At 35.2% G+C, this 24,315-nt stretch overlaps 1 protein-coding gene across 1 annotated transcript in view; it reads left to right on the top strand.

The window, feature by feature from the left end:
* LOC140441278 (NHL repeat-containing protein 2-like) overlaps positions 1-24,315 on the top strand; it is a 48,542-nt gene that overhangs the window by 8,134 nt on the left and 16,093 nt on the right. Inside the window, exons 3-4 of the mRNA XM_072531896.1 lie at positions 14,901-15,519; positions 22,255-22,476. Coding sequence (XP_072387997.1) covers positions 14,901-15,519; positions 22,255-22,476 — 841 coding nt within the window. The remainder of the gene's footprint in view (positions 1-14,900; positions 15,520-22,254; positions 22,477-24,315) is intronic.

The following is a 24,315-nucleotide window of genomic DNA, read 5'->3' as shown; positions in this document are numbered from 1 at the left end:
AAAATCACTAAAATGGTACAGGAATCTCGCTGTGTAATTTCTTCTTGGTACATCACTCGTAAATTCTGAAATTATTTTCAAGCAACTAGCCGATAAAAAGATGAAAATAACTGAATTTAGAGAGCGTGTAATAAAGTCGCTCCTTAATTATTGTTACGTTGTCTCTGTGGGCTTTTAATAATATTGACGACCAGTTTCTTTTTAATATCTTTTATTAAAGACCAACTAAACTTAATACATGATTATATCTAACGAGCCATCTTTTTCGCCTGCTGTCCGCTGTCCATCTCCTTCACCTGTCACTCATGTTAAGGTAGGTTTACAAATATTAAGGTAGGTTCACATAACATAACATGCCCCTTTTTTTTTACAAACAAAACTAAACTATCCCAACAACCTAAATCTACCCGCAACACTACACTGCCGCATTACTCTTCTGAAAATGAAAACCTTTTTGGTCTATTTACAATTCGACCACTCCTGGTACAAAATTGATTACTTACATTTGGTCTATGTGACCTATTTAAGCTAACATTTAAATTGTCATAACTTTGATTTGAAATTGATGTATCGTTGTTCATATTTGGAGCCTCATACAAATTGGAACTAGCTGCTGTACTATTTTCATGCTTAACTATCACCTCACTATTTTGTCTACTAATTGTACTGGCAGGCTTTAATATGTGTTGTCTGTTCCTACGATAATGTACACCTTCAGGTGTTCTGACGACATATGATCTTGGAAAAGGACCTATTTCTATCACAGTAGCTGGTAACCACGGTGATGATGGAACCTTTTTATAAAATACATTTTCTCCAACAAACAGATTCGGTAAGTTTCTAGCTGACCTATCATGATATTCTTTTACTTTCCTTTCTTTATCCTTAATAAATTTGTTATATTCGTCCCTATCAATTGTTTTTGGTATGAGTATTTTTTCACTAACAGGTAATTTCATTCTTAAATTACGTGACATTAATAATTGTGCTGGAGAATAACCACATTCTAACGTTGTATTTCTGTATTGCAACATTCCCTGATATGGATCAGAGCCTGACTCTATACACTTATTAAAAATATTCTTTACAATTTGAACTGTCCTCTCTACCAAACCATTACTTTTTGGATAATAAGGACTAGAACTTTGATAAGTAATGTCCCAATCTACTAAAAATGACTGAAACTCTTTTGATGAGAATGGGGGACCATTATCAGACATTAAGATCAATGGTATTCCATGTCTCGCAAATATAGACTTCATTGTACTAATGACCTCTTTTGCTGAAGTATTATTTAAAGGCGCTATTTCAAAGTATTTAGAATAATAATCTACTAATAACATATATGTGACTTTACTATAATAAAAAAAATCAACACCAATTTTCTGCCAAGGCAAAGTTGGTATTTCATGTGGTAATAGTTGTTCTGGACTATTTGATCTATGATATTTAATACATGCTGGACACTGTTCAACTTTATTCTTTATATTGTTGTGAATTTATTAATTGTTAAGTCTTTAATTTATAATGTCTTGTTCTTATCTTAATTCATTAAAAAGCACAATGACTGATATTTATTTATTTTCACTAAACATACATAATTTATTAAAAAGCGAACGTAACATTTTATCGCGAGCGCGTCGTCCGAATTAACTGTCTCTTCCAAATAAAATGTCCTTTATATATGCCATTGCCTTTACGCTAGAATCATCGAACAGCCTTCTCGATTAGCGGTGAAATTATAACGGTAAGGCAAACGGGTATTTTTACATCGGCTCGACCGTTTCTGGAAGGTTCATTCAGGTAAATTTCTGCCGGCTAATGGAATACTCTCGTAAAATCTAAAAACAGAACACATTAGTCATAATATTTACGGTTATTTTAGGCCAGGATAATTATCGTAACATTGCCCCCCTCTTAAAAGATGGTTCCTCCTGGAACCTTGTCGGGACTGAAACCGGAACTGTATGCTGGTATCGGCAACTGGACCCTCTTTTACAACTTCCAGTTGTATAAAAATGACAAGGGACGGTTTTCTCTCCGCACCAGTAACTATGCGGATTGCAACAGACTAACACCTGGACTTCGGTGTCTTTAAAGATCTCCTCCACCATATTTCGGATAACCCTCCAATCTAATTGGCGGCACTCCAACTTTGGCATGGCTAACTTTTGCACGTCGGACTCTAGTACGTGCTCTCTCAATTGAAGTAAGGCTTCCCACACATCTCGGTAGGTAGGTTGGTCACGGGCAGTGTCTTTTGTTACCAGGTAGAAAAGGTAACGTGATGCATCTTGGAGTTTCAAGGTTTTACCGGGAGCTGGCACTTGGCATTGAAGTTCTGCAACTCGACCAAACTTCCTTCGAAAGACGGATGCCAACCCTGGTGCGTCTTTGATACTGGCCGGGATGGTAAGGGCCAGCGAGTAGTCCTCGGGGAGCGCGAGTAGATCTTGCTTTTCTTCAGTGGTAACACCATGTCTCGCTTTACCGGTACCTCCATAGGCACCCATGAATTCCTCAAACGTGAGGTCAGACACATCTTGGACTTGGTTTACTTCCACTTCTTCATCTACGTCGTGGTCACCTTCGAAAGATGCCAACCGGTTATGGTGTACTATCATCGGCTTTCCCCTCGGAATCTTGCTTATTCGGTAGATGACATCGTTGATCTTCTCCATAATGAGGTATGGACCTTCCCAAAACTGCTGCAATTTGGGAGAACAACCTTTTCGCTTCTTGGGATTATACAGCCATACTTTGTCGTTCTTCTTAAAGCAACCCTTTTCGGCTTGTGTATCGTACCGTTTCTTCATTCGGTCGCTAGCGATCTGAAGGTGGGAACGGACCAACTCATGTACATCGTCCATTCTTCTTCGTAATTCGATCACATAATCTTCACCTGCTACATCTTCTCCAGGTCGACACCCAAACTCTAGATCACAAGGTAGTCGCATTTCGCGTCCGAATAGGACTCTGGCTGGTGTCTGGCCCGTTGATTCGTTAACAGCAGATCTGTAGGCCATTGTGAAGAACGGAAGGTATTGGTCCCAGTCTCGCTGATGATCGGACACCATCTTTGTCAAATACTTGCCAACTGTCCTATTCATTCGTTCTACCATACCATCCGATTGCGGATGATACGCGGTAGTTCTTGTTTTCTTCATGCCTAGTCTATCACATATTCCTTGGAATAGATCACTTTCAAAGTTCCTGCCTTGGTCACTATGGATCTCCAAAGGCACTCCAAATCGGCTGATATATTCTTGGATCAACTTATCTGCAACGGTGGCGGCCTTCTGGTCTGGAAGTGCGTAAATCTCGACCCACTTAGTGAAGTAATCCATTACTACCAACATGTACTTGCCCCCATTTTCACTTTCTGGAAATGGCCCTGCAATGTCCAAAGCTATTCTTTCAAACGGGCTTCCAACATTATATTGTCTCATAGGAGCTCTCCTTTTCCGGTGAGGCCCGTTACTCGTAGCACAAATAGTACATTTCTTACACCAGTCTTTTACGTCGTCGGAACTGTTCATCCAATAAAACCGTTCCCGAATTCGCTGAAGGGTTTTCCTTACACCAAAATGCCCTCCCGATGGACTGTCGTGTAACTGACGAAGTACTTCGGCTATTCTGCTCTTTGGAATCACTAACTGTCTTCTTTTCTCTGAACCGTCATCATTTTCCAGGACTCGTTTGAGCAAGCCATCTTCGATGATAAATGAGTCCCACTGGGCCCAATACGTCTTAACTACTGAGCATAGGTTTGATATTTCCTGCCAAGGTGGTCGACGGTTTTCCTCTTTCCATTTTCGGATTTTCTGTATAACTGGATCTCTCTCTTGTTCTTCCCTTATCTTAGTAGGCGTCCAGTCGTCGTTGACAATCGTCGTTCTTAGCACTGCTGCTTCCTTGGATTCCGTTTTGTTGCAGTGGGGACACTCTGCTGGGCATGGCCGTCTGGAAAGAGAATCAGCGTTTCTGTGGCTAACTCCGGCTCGGTGCTCAATCTTAAAATCGTATTCTTGGAGTCGTTCGATCCACCTGGCTATCTGACCCTCTGGATTCTTAAACTGCATCAACCACTTAAGGGCGGCATGGTCGGTTCGGATTAAAAACTTCCTTCCATAGAGGTATTGATAGAAGTGCTCTACTGATTTCACTACTGCCAGAAGTTCTCTTCTCGTGACGCAATAATTCCGCTCAGGTTTTGAAAGAACTTTACTAAAATATCCGAGGACTCGTTCCTGTCCTCCTTGAATCTGAGACAGCACTCCTCCAATTCCCACATTACTTGCATCTGTATCTAAGATGAACTCTCCTTCTGGCAGTGGATACCCTAAAATTGGTGCTGTTATTAAATGCTTTTTCAAGGTCTCGAAGGCATTTTGGCAGTCTGTATCCCAGCGGTAATCTCTTGCTTCCTCCGTAAGTCGCGTTAATGGCTTAGCGATATCTGCAAACTTCTTAATAAACCTCCGGTAGTAAGTACATAGTCCAAGAAAACTTCTCACTTGATGTTTGTCAGTTGGTTTTGGCCATTCCTTAATGGAATCGATTTTTCCCTTATCCACGGCCACTCCTTCTTTACTGACTATATGACCCAGATAATTGACTTTACCTTGAAATAGCTGGCACTTCTTGGGGTTTAGCATCAATTGGGCAGCTTTAAGTCGATTAAAAACGTTTTCTAAATTCCTCAAATGATCTTCGAATGTCTCCCCCAAGACGATTATGTCATCTAAATAAACCAGGCATGTTTTCCAAGATAACCCTCTCAACACATTTTCCATAAGCCTCTCAAATGTCGCAGGAGCATTACAAAGTCCAAATGGCATAACGTTGAATTGCCACAATCCAGATCCTGTGGTGAAGGCTGTCTTTTCTTTATCTACTGGGTCCATTTCTACCTGCCAGTATCCAGACTTCAAATCCAAAGTGGAAAACAATTTACTTCCAGCCAATGTGTCCAATGTGTCATCGATCCGAGGCAGAGGATAACTATCTTTCTTGGTAACGTTGTTCAGCAAACGGTAATCCACACAGAACCTCGTCGTTCCGTCTTTCTTCTTAACCAGGACCACCGGAGAGACCCATGGGCTCGTAGAAGGTTCTATCACCCCGTCTTTCTTCATTTCCTGAACAATCGTTTCAGCTTCCTCTCTTTTCGCCTGTGGTAATCGTCGAGCTGTTTGACGAATTGGCTTAGCATTACCAGTATCAATTTTATGCTTAACAACGGTAGTTCTTCCCGTCTTTCCTCCTTTCGGTACGAAAATATCACGATACTGCCGAAGAAATTCCCTTAATTTCCTTTTCTCCATCTGATTTAGAGACTGTCCTGCAACTGCAACCATTTGGTCGAATTTGTCGTTGGAATTATCAGATGTTGTCGCCTGACGAATTATGGATGTCACAGGTACACAAGTTCCTACTTTTGTCTCTTTCTTTATGGTCACTGGGTAGTCGTTGACATTGATAAGTCTCACAGGAATTTCTTTAGCCGAAGTCACCAATTCCTTTCCAATTATGATTCCACGGCCAACCTCATCGTCGTGGTTCCAAGGCTCCATCATAACAGGTCTCCCTTCGTCCACAAATCCCTGTAGCCGCGCTACTATGATCGTTTCGCTTCTCGCAGGCACGACTGTATCTTCTGTAATGGCTGCTTGCACAGTGTTGTCATTATGTGGATGGAGAAATACCTCCTCGTTGCCAACTTTGATTACCTTATTCTTAAAATCCAATTGGAATCCATGCATATTCATTACGTCCATTCCTAATATAACATCCTCTTCGATGTCAGCAACTATAACAGTATGGACGAACTTTTCTGCTCCAATTCCCAATTGTACCTGGATTTCTCCATGAATGTTAGCATTTTCACCTGTAGCGGTCCGAAGTCGCAACCTCGTTGGTAACAGTTTCTTTCGGCTGTTTATAACTGTCGGGCGTATAATGGTTCTGGTCGCTCCGGTATCCACCAACAACGTATGTCTTTTACCATTTATTTCTCCATCTACATATACACTATCTTCACGACACTTCAAAGAAGCTATTAGTATGAGAGGGTCTTTGGAAAAGTTCCGGGTCGAAGCTGCTCCCCTAAAGCCGACTCGTTCTGGTTTTTCTGATGGTGAGTTCCTTGATTTTATAGTCTTCGTTTTCTTGCATGTAATGCTTTTTATCATATTAACGAGCTGGTCAAGTTTATCTTCATCTCCTTCCTCTTTTACAGTTCTAACTTTACTGTACCCGCCAGAGGCCTGCGTAGCTGACTCGTATTCGAGGGCGGCGGATAAGACATCAACCAGCGTCTTGTGACGAGCTAATCGTAGTGTTCTCTGCATTTCATGATCACGAAGACCATCAATAAACGTTTGAACGGCCAATTTTTCCATCATGTCTTCGGGAGCTGTTGGATAAGCATATCGTACTAATCTGGCAATATCTACCTCATATTCTTGAAGAGCCTCATCTTTCTTCTGTCTACGATTTTTAAGCTGTGACTGATATACATGCTCCAAATGTTCGTGGCCATATCGCATATTTAACCTCTTCTTCAGTTGTTCGAAATCATCGGTCTCCTCTACGGCTATGGTCTGAAGCACATCTAAGGCATCTCCTCGAAGAGCGATAGTCAGGTTTACCGCCTTTTCTTTTTCAGACCATCCATTTGCTCTTGCGGCTGATTCGAACTGTTTCATGTAGTTGTTCCATGATGATTTTCCGTCGAAAGTTGGGACTTTAACATGAATAGAACCTCCACTTCCTTCAAATTTCGGCCGTGTCTCCAACTTACATTTCGTCTCGTCTTCTTTTATCTCCACTGTAATTGGATTGTTTCCTCTCTCTGCTGTCCCGGTTTCCTCCATCTTCTTTTCCATCTCTTTCCATATCTTTTCTTCGAAGGCCAACATATCGGCAGCAACTTGGTTTTTTAACGAAGATATTCTATCGTCCAGGGCAGACATCTCAGAAGTGACTTTAGAGATTTCCGAAGAGATGTTAGCAGAGACTTTGCTTTCCAGAGAAGAAATCTCGTTAGAAACTTTGCTTTCTAAAGAAGCGATGTCGCCGGATACTTTGGCTACATCAGAAGAAACTTTCGAAATATCGTCAGAAACTTTGTTCTCCAATTTCGAAATCGACGAGATGACAGCATCATGTTTGTCTTCAAATATATAAGTCTCTGGATCTAGTCCTTCTTCTAGCAAAGCGTTCTTTAGTCGTTGGACTAACTCAGCCTTTTTTTCCGGTGGAAGATAATTCTCTGTCTTCAAGATGTCTTCTTAAATTAGTCACTGTCAGCTCATAAATCGTAGCCATTTTCACAATTTATTTTATATTCACTTGTATTATTATTATAAGTCTAATTTATGTTCGATCTCACTCTGACACCATTTGTTGTGAATTTATTAATTGTTAAGTCTTTAATTTATAATGTCTTGTTCTTATCTTAATTCATTAAAAAGCACAATGACTGATATTTATTTATTTTCACTAAACATACATAATTTATTAAAAAGCGAACGTAACATTTTATCGCGAGCGCGTCGTCCGAATTAACTGTCTCTTCCAAATAAAATGTCCTTTATATATGCCATTGCCTTTACGCTAGAATCATCGAACAGCCTTCTCGATTAGCGGTGAAATTATAACGGTAAGGCAAACGGGTATTTTTACATCGGCTCGACCGTTTCTGGAAGGTTCATTCAGGTAAATTTCTGCCGGCTAATGGAATACTCTCGTAAAATCTAAAAACAGAACACATTAGTCATAATATTTACGGTTATTTTAGGCCAGGATAATTATCGTAACAATATCTACTGTCATGCCTGGCCAAAAAACTACTGTATGTGCTTGTCGAATACATTTTTCATATCCTAAATGTCCTTCATGAATTATTTCTAATATAACTTGACGCAATGATTCAGGAATTATTATTTGATTTCCTCTAAAGACTAATCCATCCACAACATGTATTTCATGATTGAAATTGTAATACGGTTTAACCTCCGTTTCCAATTTATTTTTTTAACTTGGCCAACCTTCATTATAATATCTTATTATTGACTGTAAAACTCTATCAGTTTTGGTTGCTGCCTGTATTTCCATTAATTTCTTTGAAGACACAGCTAAATTGTTAACTAATAAACTTCCATGTATACGTAACTCTTCATCTCCACTATCAGTATTATCTGGACCTTCTACTGGTGCCCTACTTAATGTATCTGCGATGAAAAGAAATTTTCCTGGAGTATAGCTAACTTCTAAATCATAAAGCTGTAAGTTTAGCATCATCCTTTGCAAACGTGCTGGAACCTCAGATAATGGTTTTTTAAAAAGACTGACTAATGGTTTATGATCTGTTTCAACTTGAACTTTTCTACCATAAATGTATTGTTTAAATCTAGTACATCCGAACTGGATTGCATATAACTCTTTCTCTATTTTTGCATAATTTGACTGAGCCTGTGACAAAGATTTAGATGCATATGCTATAGGTTTTTTGTTTTGTAAAATCACTGCACCAACTGCAAATTGTGAACTATCAACTGATAATGTTAAAGGTAAATTGTTATCAAAATATGCTAGTACTGGCGTTTGACTAATCATTTCTTTAAGCGGCTCAAATTCTCTTCCATGCTCTTCTGTCCAATGAAAACTAATATTTTTTTTTCAATAACAACCTTAAATTTTTTGTACGCTCTGCTAAATTATCTATGTACTCACCTAAATAATTAATCATTCCCAAAAATCTTCTAATATCAGCTACACTGTTAGGAATAGACATTTGACAAATTGCACTTATTTTACTAGAATCTGGACATATGCCTTCTGCACTAAAAATATGACCCAAATATTTTATATCTGATAATAGAAATTTGCATTTGTCCATATTGAATTTTAAATTGAATTGTTTTGCCCTTTCTAGTACTAGTTCTAGTATTTTATTGTGACCTTCCAAAGTTTCACTATAAATTAAAATATCATCTATATATAAACAAACTCCTTCTATGTCTCCAACTATTTCATTCATTACTTTATGAAAAATTTTAGGAGCGCAGCTTATACCGTAAGGTAATCTTGTAAATCTAAACCTTCCAAAGGGTGTATTAAATGTGCATAGCTTAGAACTCTCTAAATCTAATGGTATCATCCAAAACCCTGACTGTGCATCTAGTGTTGAAAAATATTTTGCTTTTGCTAATTTTGACCTAATCTCATTAAATGTTGGTATAGGATAATGACATCTTTTTATAGCTTTGTTTAAATTACGGGGATCCAGACAAACTCTCAAACTTTTATTACTTTTTTCGACTAAGACTATTGACTTTACCCATTCACTTGCTTCATTGACTTTTTCTATTACTCCCGTAGACAACATTCTGTTTAATTCTTCTTTTAATTTATCATGTAAAGAAAAAGGTATTCTTCTTGGCGGTTCTATTATAGGTTTAATATTTTTATCAATTTCTAAGTGACATACATTAGGTAGACAACCTAGACCAGTAAAAACTTGTTTATTTTTCTCTATTATAGACTCATGACTTACTAGACCAACTCTTTTAATTAATTTTAATTTATGACAAGTATCTAGACCCAAAATTGTTTGACACTCCAAATTCACAATAATGAACTCAATATTTTCTAACCTATTCTCAATTTCACATAACAAATTTACTTTTCCTACTATAGGTATGACATCATTTGAAAAAGACTTTAAATTTATACATGTAGGTACCAGTTCTAACTTTTCTACATTAACCTCATTAAAAAATTTTATTGACATCACATTAGCTTGTGCACCTGTATCTAAATAACATACTACATTTATTTTATTGATTCTGACTACAATTGACCAATTCTGATTAATACTATTCTGACTAATAGTTTTAATAACAAAACATGGATCACTTCCATTATTAGATGATTGTACTGTACTTTCTCTTAAATTTATTTTATTTACTCTTTTAGTTTGACAACATTTTGCATAATGACCTTGTTTTTTACAATAATGACAAATAGCTACTAATGCTGGACATTTATTTCTATGGTTTTCACCACATCTTTGACAAACTTTTCTTACCACTTGATTATTTTCACTATTCTTACTCTGATTTGCACATCCATTATATCTTGATTTAAAAGTCTGACTCGTTACCTGACTTTGACTGTTTGTGTTCGTACCATCTATGTTGTACCTTTGACTATCATCATTTCTCCAACTTGGACCTGGGACTTCATTTCTATACCTTGAATGATTTGAATTGTGACTCTTGTAACTACTATTTTGGTAAAAATTCGGACCTGGACCATCTTTATTCTTCTCTACTTTGTATACCACTGCTTCTGAATTTTTATTTAACTGTTGTGCTTGCATTTGAGTTATAATTATATTTTGAGCAATTTGTAATACCTTTTCTGTCTTCAGATCTACTTCTTGCAATAGTTTTTGCTTAATTGAATGGTATTTAGGATTTAGACCAATAATGAACATGTCACACACCAAACTTTCTTTTAAAATTCCTAATTCACATGTTAAACTCAAATTCTTTAGACTAGTCATGAAATCTTCAATGGTTTCACCATCTTTCTGTACTCTAGTAAGAAAATAATGTCTTTCTACTGTTAAATTTTTCTTCGGGTTACAGTATTTTTCAAATTTCCCTACAACTTCTTGAAATGTTACAGTATCCATGTTAACCTCAAATGACTTGTAAATATTTCTTGCATCTGTACCAATATAGTGCAATAATAAAGCTACTTTTCTCGCATCGTTTTCTTCCTCTAAACCTGTGGCCCTCAAAAATATTTTGAAATTTATGCTCCACTCTCCCCAGTTGTGTGCCAAATTTCCTTGCATTGACAATGGTTGGATTTCATTTCCTATTACCTTACTTTTTATTTTTACAACGACAGGTTGATTCTGCTCTATAGAATCTTGTTCCGACATGGTTGAACTTTATCTTTTGACCGTTTTTAATTCAATTTCTTTTAAAACCAACCAGACCACCACGTGCTGTTAGACCATGTTTCGACTTTTGTATGACTATTATAATACTCGTTGCTATAATCTGACCTGAATTTCTTCTGACACCATGTTACGTTGTCTCTGTGGGCTTTTAATAATATTGACGACCAGTTTCTTTTTAATATCTTTTATTAAAGACCAACTAAACTTAATACATGATTATATCTAACGAGCCATCTTTTTCGCCTGCTGTCCGCTGTCCATCTCCTTCACCTGTCACTCATGTTAAGGTAGGTTCACATAACATAACAATTATGAAGACAACATTGAGTCACAGAATGATTCCGAAAGGGAACAACAACAAATACGAACTACAAGGAGATCGATGCAAATTCATTCTTTGGTGAAGAAAGAAGGACCATGTGATAAAATTAAAAAATACTGTAAAGGTTGTTATAAAGAGATGATACGGGGAAACAACAAAAAATCTGGTCAAAAAAGTAGTAACTTAGTGTGACACTTTGAAGCTCAACCACACCTTGTTTTCAATAAACATTCCTAATAACCGATAATTTTTCATTTCTTTTGTGTTCTTATTTAACTTTTGTATGTCTTTTAGTTTTAGTTTTTTGTAATGGATATTTTTTACTCAAAATAAAGACAATTCAAAGTTTCGATATCATTTCAGTCTCCCCTATTCCGCCAAAATGAAAACTGATGTGTATATTTGAAGACTGTATGCCACAGCGGTCGAATACTTCAATAACTCCGCTTCTCTACACGACCTGTAGCAAAACAGGAACTATATCACAACAGACCGTATCAAATCGGTGGTATACGACCGCCTGGCAGTCAACCTGTTAAGCCTCGAGTCTAATATTACCCCAATATACTTTACTTAACTAATCAGATTTAAATGTGTAGCATTTAGGCTTGAGTGAAGTTACAAAAAAGCGTATAAGTAAGAATTAATTTATTAGGGGAAGTCTAGGTGTCGGTTTGATTGATTAAAAAGTGAGATAGTAAATTATATAAGATGATTAGGGCACGATGCGGTGTTTTGTTATGTTACATTGCACTCGAGGTTTGTCATTTTCGAAATTACTAATTTTATTTGAAATTTATTACATTTTTAGAAAGTGGGCTTACATCCGGTTCATGTGTTAAGTAAATAATGCAAAGCCATCATAAACAATGATAATTCCATTTCCATTTTTTATACTAGTTTTAAATTATTTAAAATTAATGTATGAATTTCATAGGCAATTAAATTGCTAATGTGAGTTATTAATCTCAATTAAATATTTATTCTGTTATACTAGCAATAGTGAAAACTTGAAAATACAAAAAATTTAATTAGTTATACAAAGTATATAAATTGAATCGGTGAGTTGAAAAAGGTACACATTCCAAAATGGCTATTTTTCAGGAACTAAAAAAAACTGTTTATCTGCAAAACTAAATATGTTACAGAAAATGGTTCCATTATGAAGTTTCACAAGTAAATGGAAGACATTCAACTGTTATGGTTATTTTGGTTTTTTTAATACTATGTCTGAGTTATTAGCATTTTAGATAATGGAATGTGTCCCTTTTTACACTCAATATCTTGCAAATGAGATTTTAAGGCAACATGAAACAAAATAATTTGAAATATAGCAATGTAATATTAAAATACATACATGATTTATAAAAAAAGTTTACAGCACAATAATGGAAAGTTAATTTTCATCATTTTCATCAGGGGTCTCAGCTTCTGTCGTTGGCCAAGTACGACGTTCATCATAAAAGGGCAAGTATTCCTCTGGAATGTATTTGATGAGTTTCATGACGTCATTGATCTTGCTTGCCTTAATAGGTACCTTTCCATAATCGTAAGCCTTGCTTGAAGGAAGCACTACATCATTGGATTTTGTAAGTTTAAAGGTGTGTGAGAGAAAACCACCAATGAACGATGACGCTACCACGTATCCTTTCCGGTCACTTCTGTGAATCAGATAACTATATTTGCTTATGGCAAAAGATATTCTTTTATCTTCAAGGCTTTTTGGTAATTTAACAAAGTAAAGAGGCCACCACTTCTTACAGGCTAGTACATCTTCATTTTTTACTTCTTTTACTTTGTAAGTTGGTTGAATCTTTTTGGCGTTTTCTATGATGGCCTTGTATTGGTCTGGAGAATAAATGCGATCATATTTTCGTACTGCTCTCTTAATAACTGCAAAGGTTCTATCGCATGGCAAAAAGCTATGCCCTCTTACCGGGTAATATTGATGGATTGATGTAAATCTACCGGTCATAGTTAGGGCTGAAAGTACCCTCACCATAGTGTGGTTGCGGTTTTGGCCGCCACATGCGTCACTGAAAATGTGGAGTTCCGTAATCTCTGCAGGGATTTCATTTTGAAGAAAATCTAATACAAAAGAGGTGACTTCATCTGGTCCTTTGTTTGCAACACCTTCGGGGTATGTGTAGAATACTGCCCTATCGTTTTTAAAATCATAAACATTAAATACATAGTACCATAACTTTCTCAGAAAAAACATTTCTTGTACGGGCAAACTGGGTAGCGGTAAGTTTTGCATGTAGTCAAAAACTATCCCCATTACATTAGGTCTAGTTTTACTCAACTCTTTCACTTCATTGAGCTTAGTGTAAAATTTTTTTGCACGTCTCTTATGCACTATTAGCTCTGCAGCAGCGGTACGTTTAGCGTTATCATTCAATGTAGTGGATTTTAGTTTAGTTTGAAGGTCTTCGCAAGTTGAACATACGTCGACTTGTGGCTTCCCAAATCTATATCCAAAATTTTCTTTGAAGTATTTTAGAAAAAACTCGTACTTTACTTTTGTTCCAAGGTCAGGGTGTTTTTGAAGAAACATATCATACATTTTCAGTACATCTAACTTAGCACCCAAATAGGTTATAGGTTGCTTAGTGTAATGGGTTAAATATTTAGGATATGAATCGATATGTTCATGTATTTTGGTAGTTATAGTGGTTGGAATAGTATTAACACGATTTAAATGCTTGCCTCTCATGTCAAGAGGAGACATTCCCTTCGCCAAGAGATTTGTGAGTCTGATAACTATTTTGTGTGAAATTGCATACAAACTTATGAATGCTTTGCGACATACTTCTGAACGATTTCCAGACACGATCACATAATACTTAAATGAGGCATTGATTTGTTTTGAATGATCAACTGTTGGTCTGTGCCGTTTGACATCGAATCTTTCAATACACCCCATTAAAAAGGTGTCTTGTTCATTTTTTGATTGGCCAGCATAAAGTTTTTCTAAAATACGTTTTTTGTCTTCATCTAATAGCTTAGACATACACTGTTTCTTACACTGACAGTCAGGGCCAGTTTGTTTAGCTTCAACTAGTTTACCTGATGACGTAACAAACTCTTCACCCTTGCGTCTAGCAATTTTTTCCATCTCTCTGACATGTAATTCTTTATTTAACTTTCCCTTCTTCCGGCGTGGCTCTACATTTTCACTGTCTGAACTCGACATCGCAAATAACACACTATAACTATTCACTGTTAACTGTTTACGTTATAACACAGCTCCACACTAACTAAACAACAACAGATAAATGACTGGCCGTTTATGTGTAGAAGCCGGATATGCGCAAACGATAACTGTGCGGACTCCCACTACACTTGCGCTGTGTGACACGCGTCGAGTTGAAGAAGGGACACATTCCAGGAATGTGTTCCTTCTTCAACTCAACGGAATATTTTGACCTCTGCATAAGTAATATTTTGTAATGTAATGTGTACCTTTTTCAACTCCATAGATGGAACTTGATCTTAGAAACAAAATGGCTATCTCAGTTTAAATTCGCATTTTTTGGAATGTGTACCTTTTTCATCTCACCGATTCAATTGTAAGTATATAAATTGTTTTAGGTCGGTGTCCATAGTGCCAAATTCGAGAATGAAAAAATATCTTCCAACATATTGGCGGCAGTCCAACGGTACAACATATCTCACCCCGTGGTTAATGACCGTAATTCAGACATGTGGAAAAAATGTGGTATACATTGTTGGCCTACTTTACTCGTCTTAGGGCCTTCTGGAAATCCTATAGTTATGCTGACTGGAGAGGGACATAAAGACAATCTTATACTATATATAAAGAACGCATTGAAATTTTATAAGGAAAAGAACTTGATCTCTAATCACAAATTACCAATTAAGTCTGCCTACCATTTGTTACCTGATCTTAAAGGACCATTACTATTTCCAGGAAAAATTACTAACATACTAGATGAAAATAACCATGAAATTTTGGCTGTTTCGGACACGGGCAATAATCGAATATTAATTTTAAAGGAAGATGGTACCATTATACAGCAAATAGGTGGAAATAAATTAGGGTTTAAGGATGGTAGTTTAGAAGATGCTGAATTTAATAATCCGCAAGGATTGACCTTCCAAAATAGAGATATACTTTTTGTTGCGGATACTGAAAACCATGCAATTAGGAAAGTAAATTTGAAAAACAAAAAAGTTGAGACTGTTGCAGGTAAGGTAAGAGATATATAACAACATTAAGGGAGTTTATGTTTATAGTTCGTTGCAAGATATTTCGGATTTAATCTTCTAGGTATAGTTGTATACAGGGTCGGACTTAAATACTGATACATATTATCAAAATTACGGCAATCCCAGAAAGTAAAAGAAAATAAATATAAGTAATACTTTTATGTTAAAATATATATTTAACATATTGAAAAATACAAAAAAAAATAATTTAAACTTAACTATCGTCTACATTTAAATCGGTATAACTATCATCGCTATCGTTTAAATCTATAACTACTCTATAATGTTTTGGAACTGTAAGTATTTTTCTTTTTGTTTTTTGACATGCTCTTTACATTTTTTCCAATTATCTGCTGTAATATTATTACATTCAGTCTTAATTAAATCTGCAGCAGTCGAAAATGATTTAGGAGACTTTTTACTTCACATTACTTTTTAACTGAATAATGCTGCTAACTTTATACTGCAATAATGAGTATCTTTTCCCTCTCATAACATGGCCTAAGTACTTAATTTTTCTTCTTTCTTGATAGTCAATATTATTTTAGTTTCATTTCCTATTCTTCTAGTAACTTCTGCGTTTGATATTCTTTGACATGGCAGGGTGTAGGCTGTTCAATTACTTTCTTAATCAGCTACTCTAAGGTTTACCTGTTCAGCCAGTCAGAAAATGGACTCTTCTACCCTTAATCTTGCCAGTGAGTATAAGTTTTAGAAGGAAATATTGATCCACGTAAGGAGTGCCCCAAATAAGAAACTTACCTCTATTCTGATTAGATATTTTTTACCGTGATCTATTAGTTTTGTTATATCTAAAACTGTTTCATTTATATTTTAATGTTTATTTCTTTCAAATAGTCAATCAGTAAGTTAATTATTCTCATCACATGGAAACTTAGTAAATACTCTATACTAATTGGAAAACACACTTGTTCTTGTTGGCTGTAATATAATTGGTCTATATATCTCCCGTTAATTTTCCATTCCAGGAAAATATTATTCAAATCTCTAATAAAAACATTATCACAAAAGCAAACTGGTGAATTCCCTATTCCTAATTTATACAGATGTGCCGCATATTTTCCGTGTCGAATTTTTAATCTTACAATAGTAGAAATATCGCGTTTTGATAGATTATGTTTAAATATGTATTCAGGTGGCGAAGGAAATTGTTGATGTAAAGAAAAATATAAATTTTTTGACATGCTTGAAATATTGTTCCATTGTTTTTCTCATATTTTATATAGTCTAGATTTAACTTCATTTCTTACATCACTCGATAAAATCTGAGTTAGGATCTCACCCTTTATTTATTTCATGTTTAGTCAACCAGTCCACTTTCTTATTACCTATTATACCGGCACGTAATTTTTGTGGTTTTCATCACTTGTTACGTATATCTGAGTTCGGATCTTCTCTTTGGCCTGTTTCTGTGTCCGTCTTATTACTTTCTTTGGTGTTTCATCTCCCTGCATCCGTTCAAAATGGTCCATTCAGCGTAAACCGCTGAAACGATGTTTTTAGGATATCGATTAGTTTCCCATGTGGGACTTTATCAAATGCCTTCCCGAAATCAATGAAACATGCATACACATCGCAGTTGACATCCCTGGCTCGCTGTATTAGAACTTGCAAATTAAAAAGTGCTTCCCTCGTTTCCCTCCCATCTTTAATCCACTTAATGACTAGTTTCTTATTCGTTTGTTATTTCTGGGTCGTAGAGATTGTTTATTTCAGTCGGTCTTCGTACTGCATCTTCGAATAATTCTTGTATATATTCTTTTCATCTTCGTAATTTATCTTCAATGGTATTCGAAATCTGCCTTCAATGTCTACAACTATGTCTGTATTGCGTTGTTATCTGGTGTTCTGTATCTCTTTAATTTTTGTTGTGCATATGGAAATCGTCATGTTTGCGTTGTAGTATTTCAATTTCCTCACATTTCTCCGTCAGCCATGCTTCTTTTGCTTGTTTTATCTCCTTTAGTATAGTCTTATGCAACTTTTTGTATTCGTTATCATTTCTACCCTTTAATTTTCTTCGCTCTTCCATCGTCTGCAATATTTTATCTGTTATCAATTCTTGCTTCTTTTCTCTTTTTGATTTTAGATATTCATGCGAAATTGTGGTAATAGATGTCTTCATTTCGTTCTACTGTTCTTCTATGCCTCTAGTAGTCATCATCATCACTGGCTCGACAACCCTTTTTGGGTCTTGGCCTGTTCCAGGATTCTTTTCCATTCTGATCTGTTTCGTGCTTTTTTTCTCCAGTTTTTTATTTTTATGGTTGTTATATCATTTTCTATTTGTTCTAAGTATCTCAGCTTCGGTCTTCCTCTTGTTCTTTTTACTAATGGCATCTGTTTGAATATTTTGTTTGGTATTTCGCCTTCTTCCATTCTTTCTACATGTCCTATCCAACGCAGCCGTCCTATCTTAATGAATGTTATAATATCCGGATTCTGGTATATTTTGTATGGTTCAGAGTTGTATCTTCTTCGCCATATTCCGTTTTCTTTTGTGCCCTTATATATGTGTCGCAAGATTTTTCTTTCGAAGGTGGCTAACAACGTTTCCTCTCTTTTAGTGAGTGTCCAGGTTTCTGAGCCGTATATGAGTACCGGTCTTATTAGAGTTTTATATATTTGGCATTTTGTTTTTCTTGCGACGTTATCTGATCTTAGTTGCCTAATTAAGCCATGGTAACATTTATTTGCAGTAAATATTCGTCTTTTCACTTCCTCCGCAACGTTATTATCTAGGGATCCCAAGTATATAAAGTTTTTTACCCCCTCAATGTTGTATTCTCCTATTGTTATATTTTGTGGCTGCCTTATTTCTGCGTTTTTACTTACCTGCATATATTTTGTTTTGGTCTGATTGATTTTAAGAACACTATTTTGTGCAGCTCGTGTTCTCTTTGGTTGTATGCCTCTATCATTTCTCTTCTTGATCTTGCGATTATGTCAACATCATCTGCAAATGCTAGTATTTGCACGCTTTTATTAATGATTGTTCCTCGTGTATTGACTGTTGTGTCCCTCAGTATTTTCTCGAGTACGATGTTGAACAAGATGCATGATAGAGCGTCTCCCTGGCGTAGTCCCTTTTTCACATCTATTGTTTCCGTTAATTCATTTTGTATCCGGATTCTACTTTCTCCTTTTAGAGATTCTTTTATCAGTTCTATTAGTTGTGTTGGTATATTATACCTCTAGTAGTGTCGTCAACTATTTTCGCAAAATTCTTATTAATATCTGTTTTTACTTATTTCTATACCATTTTCTTGTTATTTGTATTATTGATATTTCAAACAAATACTAAATAAATAAATAAATTTTATCTTTTAAGAATGATTTCCGAAATAGAAATCGAAATGTCAAATAAACTTATTTTAAAGTAAAATTGTTTCTTATTCCCAACAAAAATAGTAAATTGTAGTAAGATACCACAAGAAAATAACTTCAGAACAATATTCTTTATTTACTAGTCTGTTATGTATCGGCACTCTTTATCAAATCGTTGTTCTTCGGCCTTTTTTGTATGCCCAGGATTTCTTTTGCGGTTTTTTGTATAATAGTTTTACAGCTTCCCTATTATTTGTTTATGTCTTCGAGTTTTTTTCGGTTTTCTAGTCTTCTTTTTACATTTTCTTTATATTCTTTGTTCTTGTTAACTTTCAAGTACTATGTATCATATTTTTCATTATTGGGCCCATTTCTTTTTTTATGTTCGAAATTCTGGTTATTATTTTACTTTCCATCATGTTGCTTCATAAAAACGGAGATAAAACAAATTTAGAAAATTATTGACTGCTTAGTCTCTAAAGCAGATTTTATAAGTTTACCAGAGCAATAGTTACAAGAATAGAAATAAAATTAGAGACCAATCACCATGTGGAACAGGCAGGATTCCGAAATCAACAACCATCTATTGAAAATCTTAATAGAGAATAGAGTGAAAAACAGGCCTCTTGTCTTAGATTATATTAATTTTCATTCTCATGGCTTAGGCTATAGGCAGTATCAATCCTGCTCCGAGACTGTACATTGTTTCTGCGAGCAATATTCGTTTTTACGATTGGTATGTTTCTAACCTTGCCAATCACCCTTCACATTTTATCCTGGCTTGGGACCGGCTTTGGTAACCGCAGAGCTACTCAATCCACCCCGCAATTACCCCAGGCAGTGTTGATCGAAAATATCTACCAAAACAACACAATAAAAGTAAAAGTAGAAGAAGAACTAACTGACATATTGAAGCTGGCAATGGGATAAGACAGGGAGATTCTCTGAGTCCTCTATTGTTCAACTTGATTATGGATGAAATAATAAAGAAAGTAAGAACTAAAAAGGATACCAAATGAGAGAAAAATAACTTAAAATAATCTGCTATGCAGACGACGCAATACTAGTCTCTCAAAGTGAAGATGATTTACAACGTCTGCTGCACCAATTTAATACAACCGCCAGAAAATTTAACATGTTAATTTCCCCAAAAAAGACAAAATGCATAGTTATAACAGCAAATTTACTAAGATGTAAATTGTAGCTGGAATGTCAGATAATAGAACAAGTGATGGAGTTTAAATATCTGGGCGTCACATTATTTAGCTACGGAAAGCTCGAAACGGAAGTGGAAGATCAAGTAAATAGAGCAAACAGAGCCGCAGGTTGTCGGAATGAAACAATATGGAGAAATAAAAATATCGGGAAAGAAATGAAAGGTAGAATTTACAAAACAGTCATCAGACCAGTAATGACATACGCGACAGAAACACTACCTGATACAGAGAGGACAAAAAGAATGTTAGAAACAGCAGAGATGAAAACACACAAAAATTTATGGTAAAACAGTATGAGACAGAGCTGGAAATACCGATATACGACCTAGATGCAAGGTAGAGAACATTAAGGACCGGGTAAGAAATAGAAGAGTAGAATGGAACGATCATATAAGCCGAATGACAACAAATAGATTGGTAAAGACGGCAAGAGACGATTCCCCAATAGGAAGACGATCAGTAGGAACACCACAAAAAAGTTGGGATGACAACTTACTGGAGGCACATTGAAAAACAGACAGAGAGAGAGAGAGAGAGTCGTGTCTGCATAAAAAGAAGAAGAAAAAGGTTATAGGTATACAAAACTACAAGAAAATATATACTAGCAAGCAACAACCACTGTTAAGATACATACTAAACAACTTACGTTTCGCCAATGATATGGTAATTAGAGCTTGAAATTTAAGAACAGCAAAAGAGAGGGTATGTGAAATTATTGAGCCAACTGAAAAGATTGATTTAAATATATTATCTAAGGCTAAAGTAATGACAAATTTAATACCCAACCAAATATCTGTGATAGGAAATTAGGATTTGCAGAGATAACCAAGCGCATGAATGAAAAAGACGAATATTTGTCGGACAAAGGGGATATTGGAATTAAGATCACATGAAGACAAACTAAGTGTCGGGCGACAGTTGATAGATGGCCTTGAAAACAAGAAGAGAAGACCTATGTTTAGAGCAGGAGACGTTTTGCGCTGAATGCTGAAAGCTTTATACAATTTTTCTGAAAAATTGCCTACCTTGGTCTATATTAAACTGTGGTATATATTGTAAAGTATTCAAGATTTGCTGTGTTGCAAGATATATTTGTTCTGTGTTCCTTCCTTGAAGTATTAACCCTGTATAGTTGTTAGAAGTGTAACTTGTTTCTATTTTATGCATGGTAAACTTAATTACAGCTTGCATTTGTTTTATTTACATGATAATGAAATATTAATTGGGTCAAAAATACTTGAAGGTTAACGGAACTGTCTGAGATGGAAATAAATCCTGAAAGTAAAGAAAATAAACTTAACTGTTTTTGTATAGCATCGTATGCACCATGCATTTATATTGACAACATAAATTTCAGATTAACTGATCTACCAGTCTATAATCAATCCAATTTTTATTCTAATTATATAACTTTAGTATACTAATTAATCAAATTAACTAACAATGTTTACAAAACATAAGTTTCTTCGCTTACTGATGAACTACTAGACACCATTAGATGATTTAAAAAGTCGCAAACATGAATAGAGCCTACAATAATGAAAAATATAATGTACTTCTAACTACTTTATCTTCTCTGGCCCTGTGTCGTCTGCATCCTAAAATTGTTAAAATTGTTCTCCAAATTCCTTCCAGATATTTCTCTTCGTATCTCTTTAGTCTTTTGGCGCTATTTATGCATCTTCTATATTTATTTCTTTCTTTTGTCATTCTTGCTTTCATAATTATTTTCTCTCGCAATTTTTTAGCCTTTTACCTTTTTTTAGTCATCTCTTTTATAGTTTTTTTCGTTTCCGATTGTTTTTAAGCGTTTCGTAGACGTTGAGTAGACTACTAGACTACTGCAGTCTACTTCAAGCATCGGCAAGAAGTGTCACTACCTGACTTGACAATGGCAAGTGCGACCTTGCCTAAACGCCGTCAAAATACTGGTTTTCCTCAAAACCAAAATTATTCAACGCGGAGTCAAACCCGGAAAACCACAGAAAGCACATATAACTCCCGCGGAAATTTCAAGTGTAACATATATATATATATATATATATATATATATATATATATATATATATATATATATATATATATTAATTTAATTTAATTATGTAAAATTAACGTTGAGTGTGTGATTGAAAGTTTGATATATTTTTTAGGTATCGGTAAACAAGGTGACGACATGCTTGGAGGGAAAAACGGACTAGAACAAGCCATATCATCTCCATGGGATTTATCTATCTATAGAAAACAGGATATGGATCCTGTTGGTAATCCGGTCATTCGAGAAGTACTGATTATCGCAATGGCTGGAACCCACCAGATTTGGGCTTTGTTTTTGGAAGATACAGTATGGTGGAAGTCAAAAAAATATACAGCAGGTAACTATGTTAAAAATATTTACTGATTTGGAGTTCTTAAACCTTTTTAGAATTTTCTTTTGCAACCAATTCTTTAACATTTTAGAGAATCAGAAATATTCGTCGGTATCATTTTTTGAAAGCACACTACTGTACAATGTGATAATGAGATACTTAATTATTAAGAAATCAATTTATATGTGTGTGTTTGATCATTATTGGATTCGGAGTCAATGTCCATTCGCCATCGTACCTTTATGGAAGAAAATAATCTTTATGATGACAAATGCAAAAATGGTTATTACTAATAATGGTTTAACAACACACAACCAGAGAAACGATTCAATGTACTTGAATTTTTTGATAACAGAATAATAAGCAGGAACACTTTTTTTGCAGCTTTGATGAGCGCAAATTAATCTCCATCGTTCAGGTTCTGTCACCGTACATTTTTTAGTATTTACTTCTTTGGAGAGCTATAATCGTAATAGCACGTTCTACATTGTCCATCTGGCTTACTGGTATGGTATCGTTCATGTACGTTACCTTGCGCAAATACACCATACTGATGCCGTACATACACGACAGCACATCACCCACCCTAGCGCCGTACTTTCTGAATACCGTTTTTTTGACTTTTGTTTTCTAAGGTCTGCTCTTTTCATTCGATAACACGAATATAAACAAACTGCCGACAAACGAAAAATGATTCAACCCCTTCAATAGAAAGAATGTAAACTACTGAGTGGCCGTCTCGATCGCGAAGTGCAAATTCTGAAAAATTCAGAAAATGTTGGAAGAAGTGTCTTTTTGCAGAGACGACTTTAATTTGTGATCCAATTATAACTAGCCATCGAAAAGAAATATAATTAAAGCTTTTTTAAACTGTATAGGAGTTATTTCTCAGTAAACAAAACAGTAAACAATATAATCTAAAGACTATGTAAGAGAATGAATTTACTTTCATTTACTGCACTTTCATGCAGTGCAATTTAAACCCAAAAATTGTGAGAAGTATATGTATGAAAGCATTTAAAAGAACAAATTATCATATAAGATATTAACATATTTTTCTACCGTTTGTATTTGGATGTGGATACACAGTGTGAATATATAATTTCATCATTAGGTACAAATAAAATGGTATAATCTTACATAACTTACTTCAAAGTAGCAAAATTGCAGTGTCTTATAATAAATAGTCTCCTAATCATTGATAAAGCAATATCTCTCTGATGCTATATGATCACGTCCTTCTTTGTAATTGTGATCTTAATGTATACTGGAGGTTGTAACATTAACATTTTATGATTGTATTTTTTATGATGTTCTGTTTATGTTTAACACAGATAGTTGTCAATGGATTTATAGATACCCAATATTTATTAAATAGTGTCATAAATCATCATATTTTATTCTGTATTTATATTGTGATTGGCCATCAAGTTGTAAATTTTACATTAATCCTCTGTAACTAAGGTTTGTTAGTTGTTTTTTTTTTTTTTAAGTTTATTTGTAGTTTCTTTGAAGTACTTCTTATCGCTTGATATAATGTTTTGCACGGGCCCGAAATCCTTGACAACTGTTGAGTTTGCATTCAATTTTCCTACTGTCTGGATTAGGGATGGGAAAAACCTACCGGTTTTAACCGAAAACCGGTTTTTTTACTTCGCAATAACCGGTTTTATCGGTTGTTTTTTTGTCCCGGTTACAACCGGTTTTGTATTTTTAAAGTAAAAACCGGTTATTAGGTTTTTACTGTGATTATGATTAGGTTAGGTATTTTTTTGGATCCCAATCATAATTATTATTTTCAAGTAATTATTCCAAACAAAACCATAATTAAAATTTTATTTTATT

This window comes from Diabrotica undecimpunctata, chromosome 5 (assembly GCF_040954645.1).
Source record: "Diabrotica undecimpunctata isolate CICGRU chromosome 5, icDiaUnde3, whole genome shotgun sequence".
Lineage (NCBI taxonomy): Eukaryota > Metazoa > Arthropoda > Insecta > Coleoptera > Chrysomelidae > Diabrotica > Diabrotica undecimpunctata.
The sequence above is the reverse complement of the archived record's forward strand: the minus strand, read 5'-3'. Positions and strand labels throughout refer to the sequence as shown.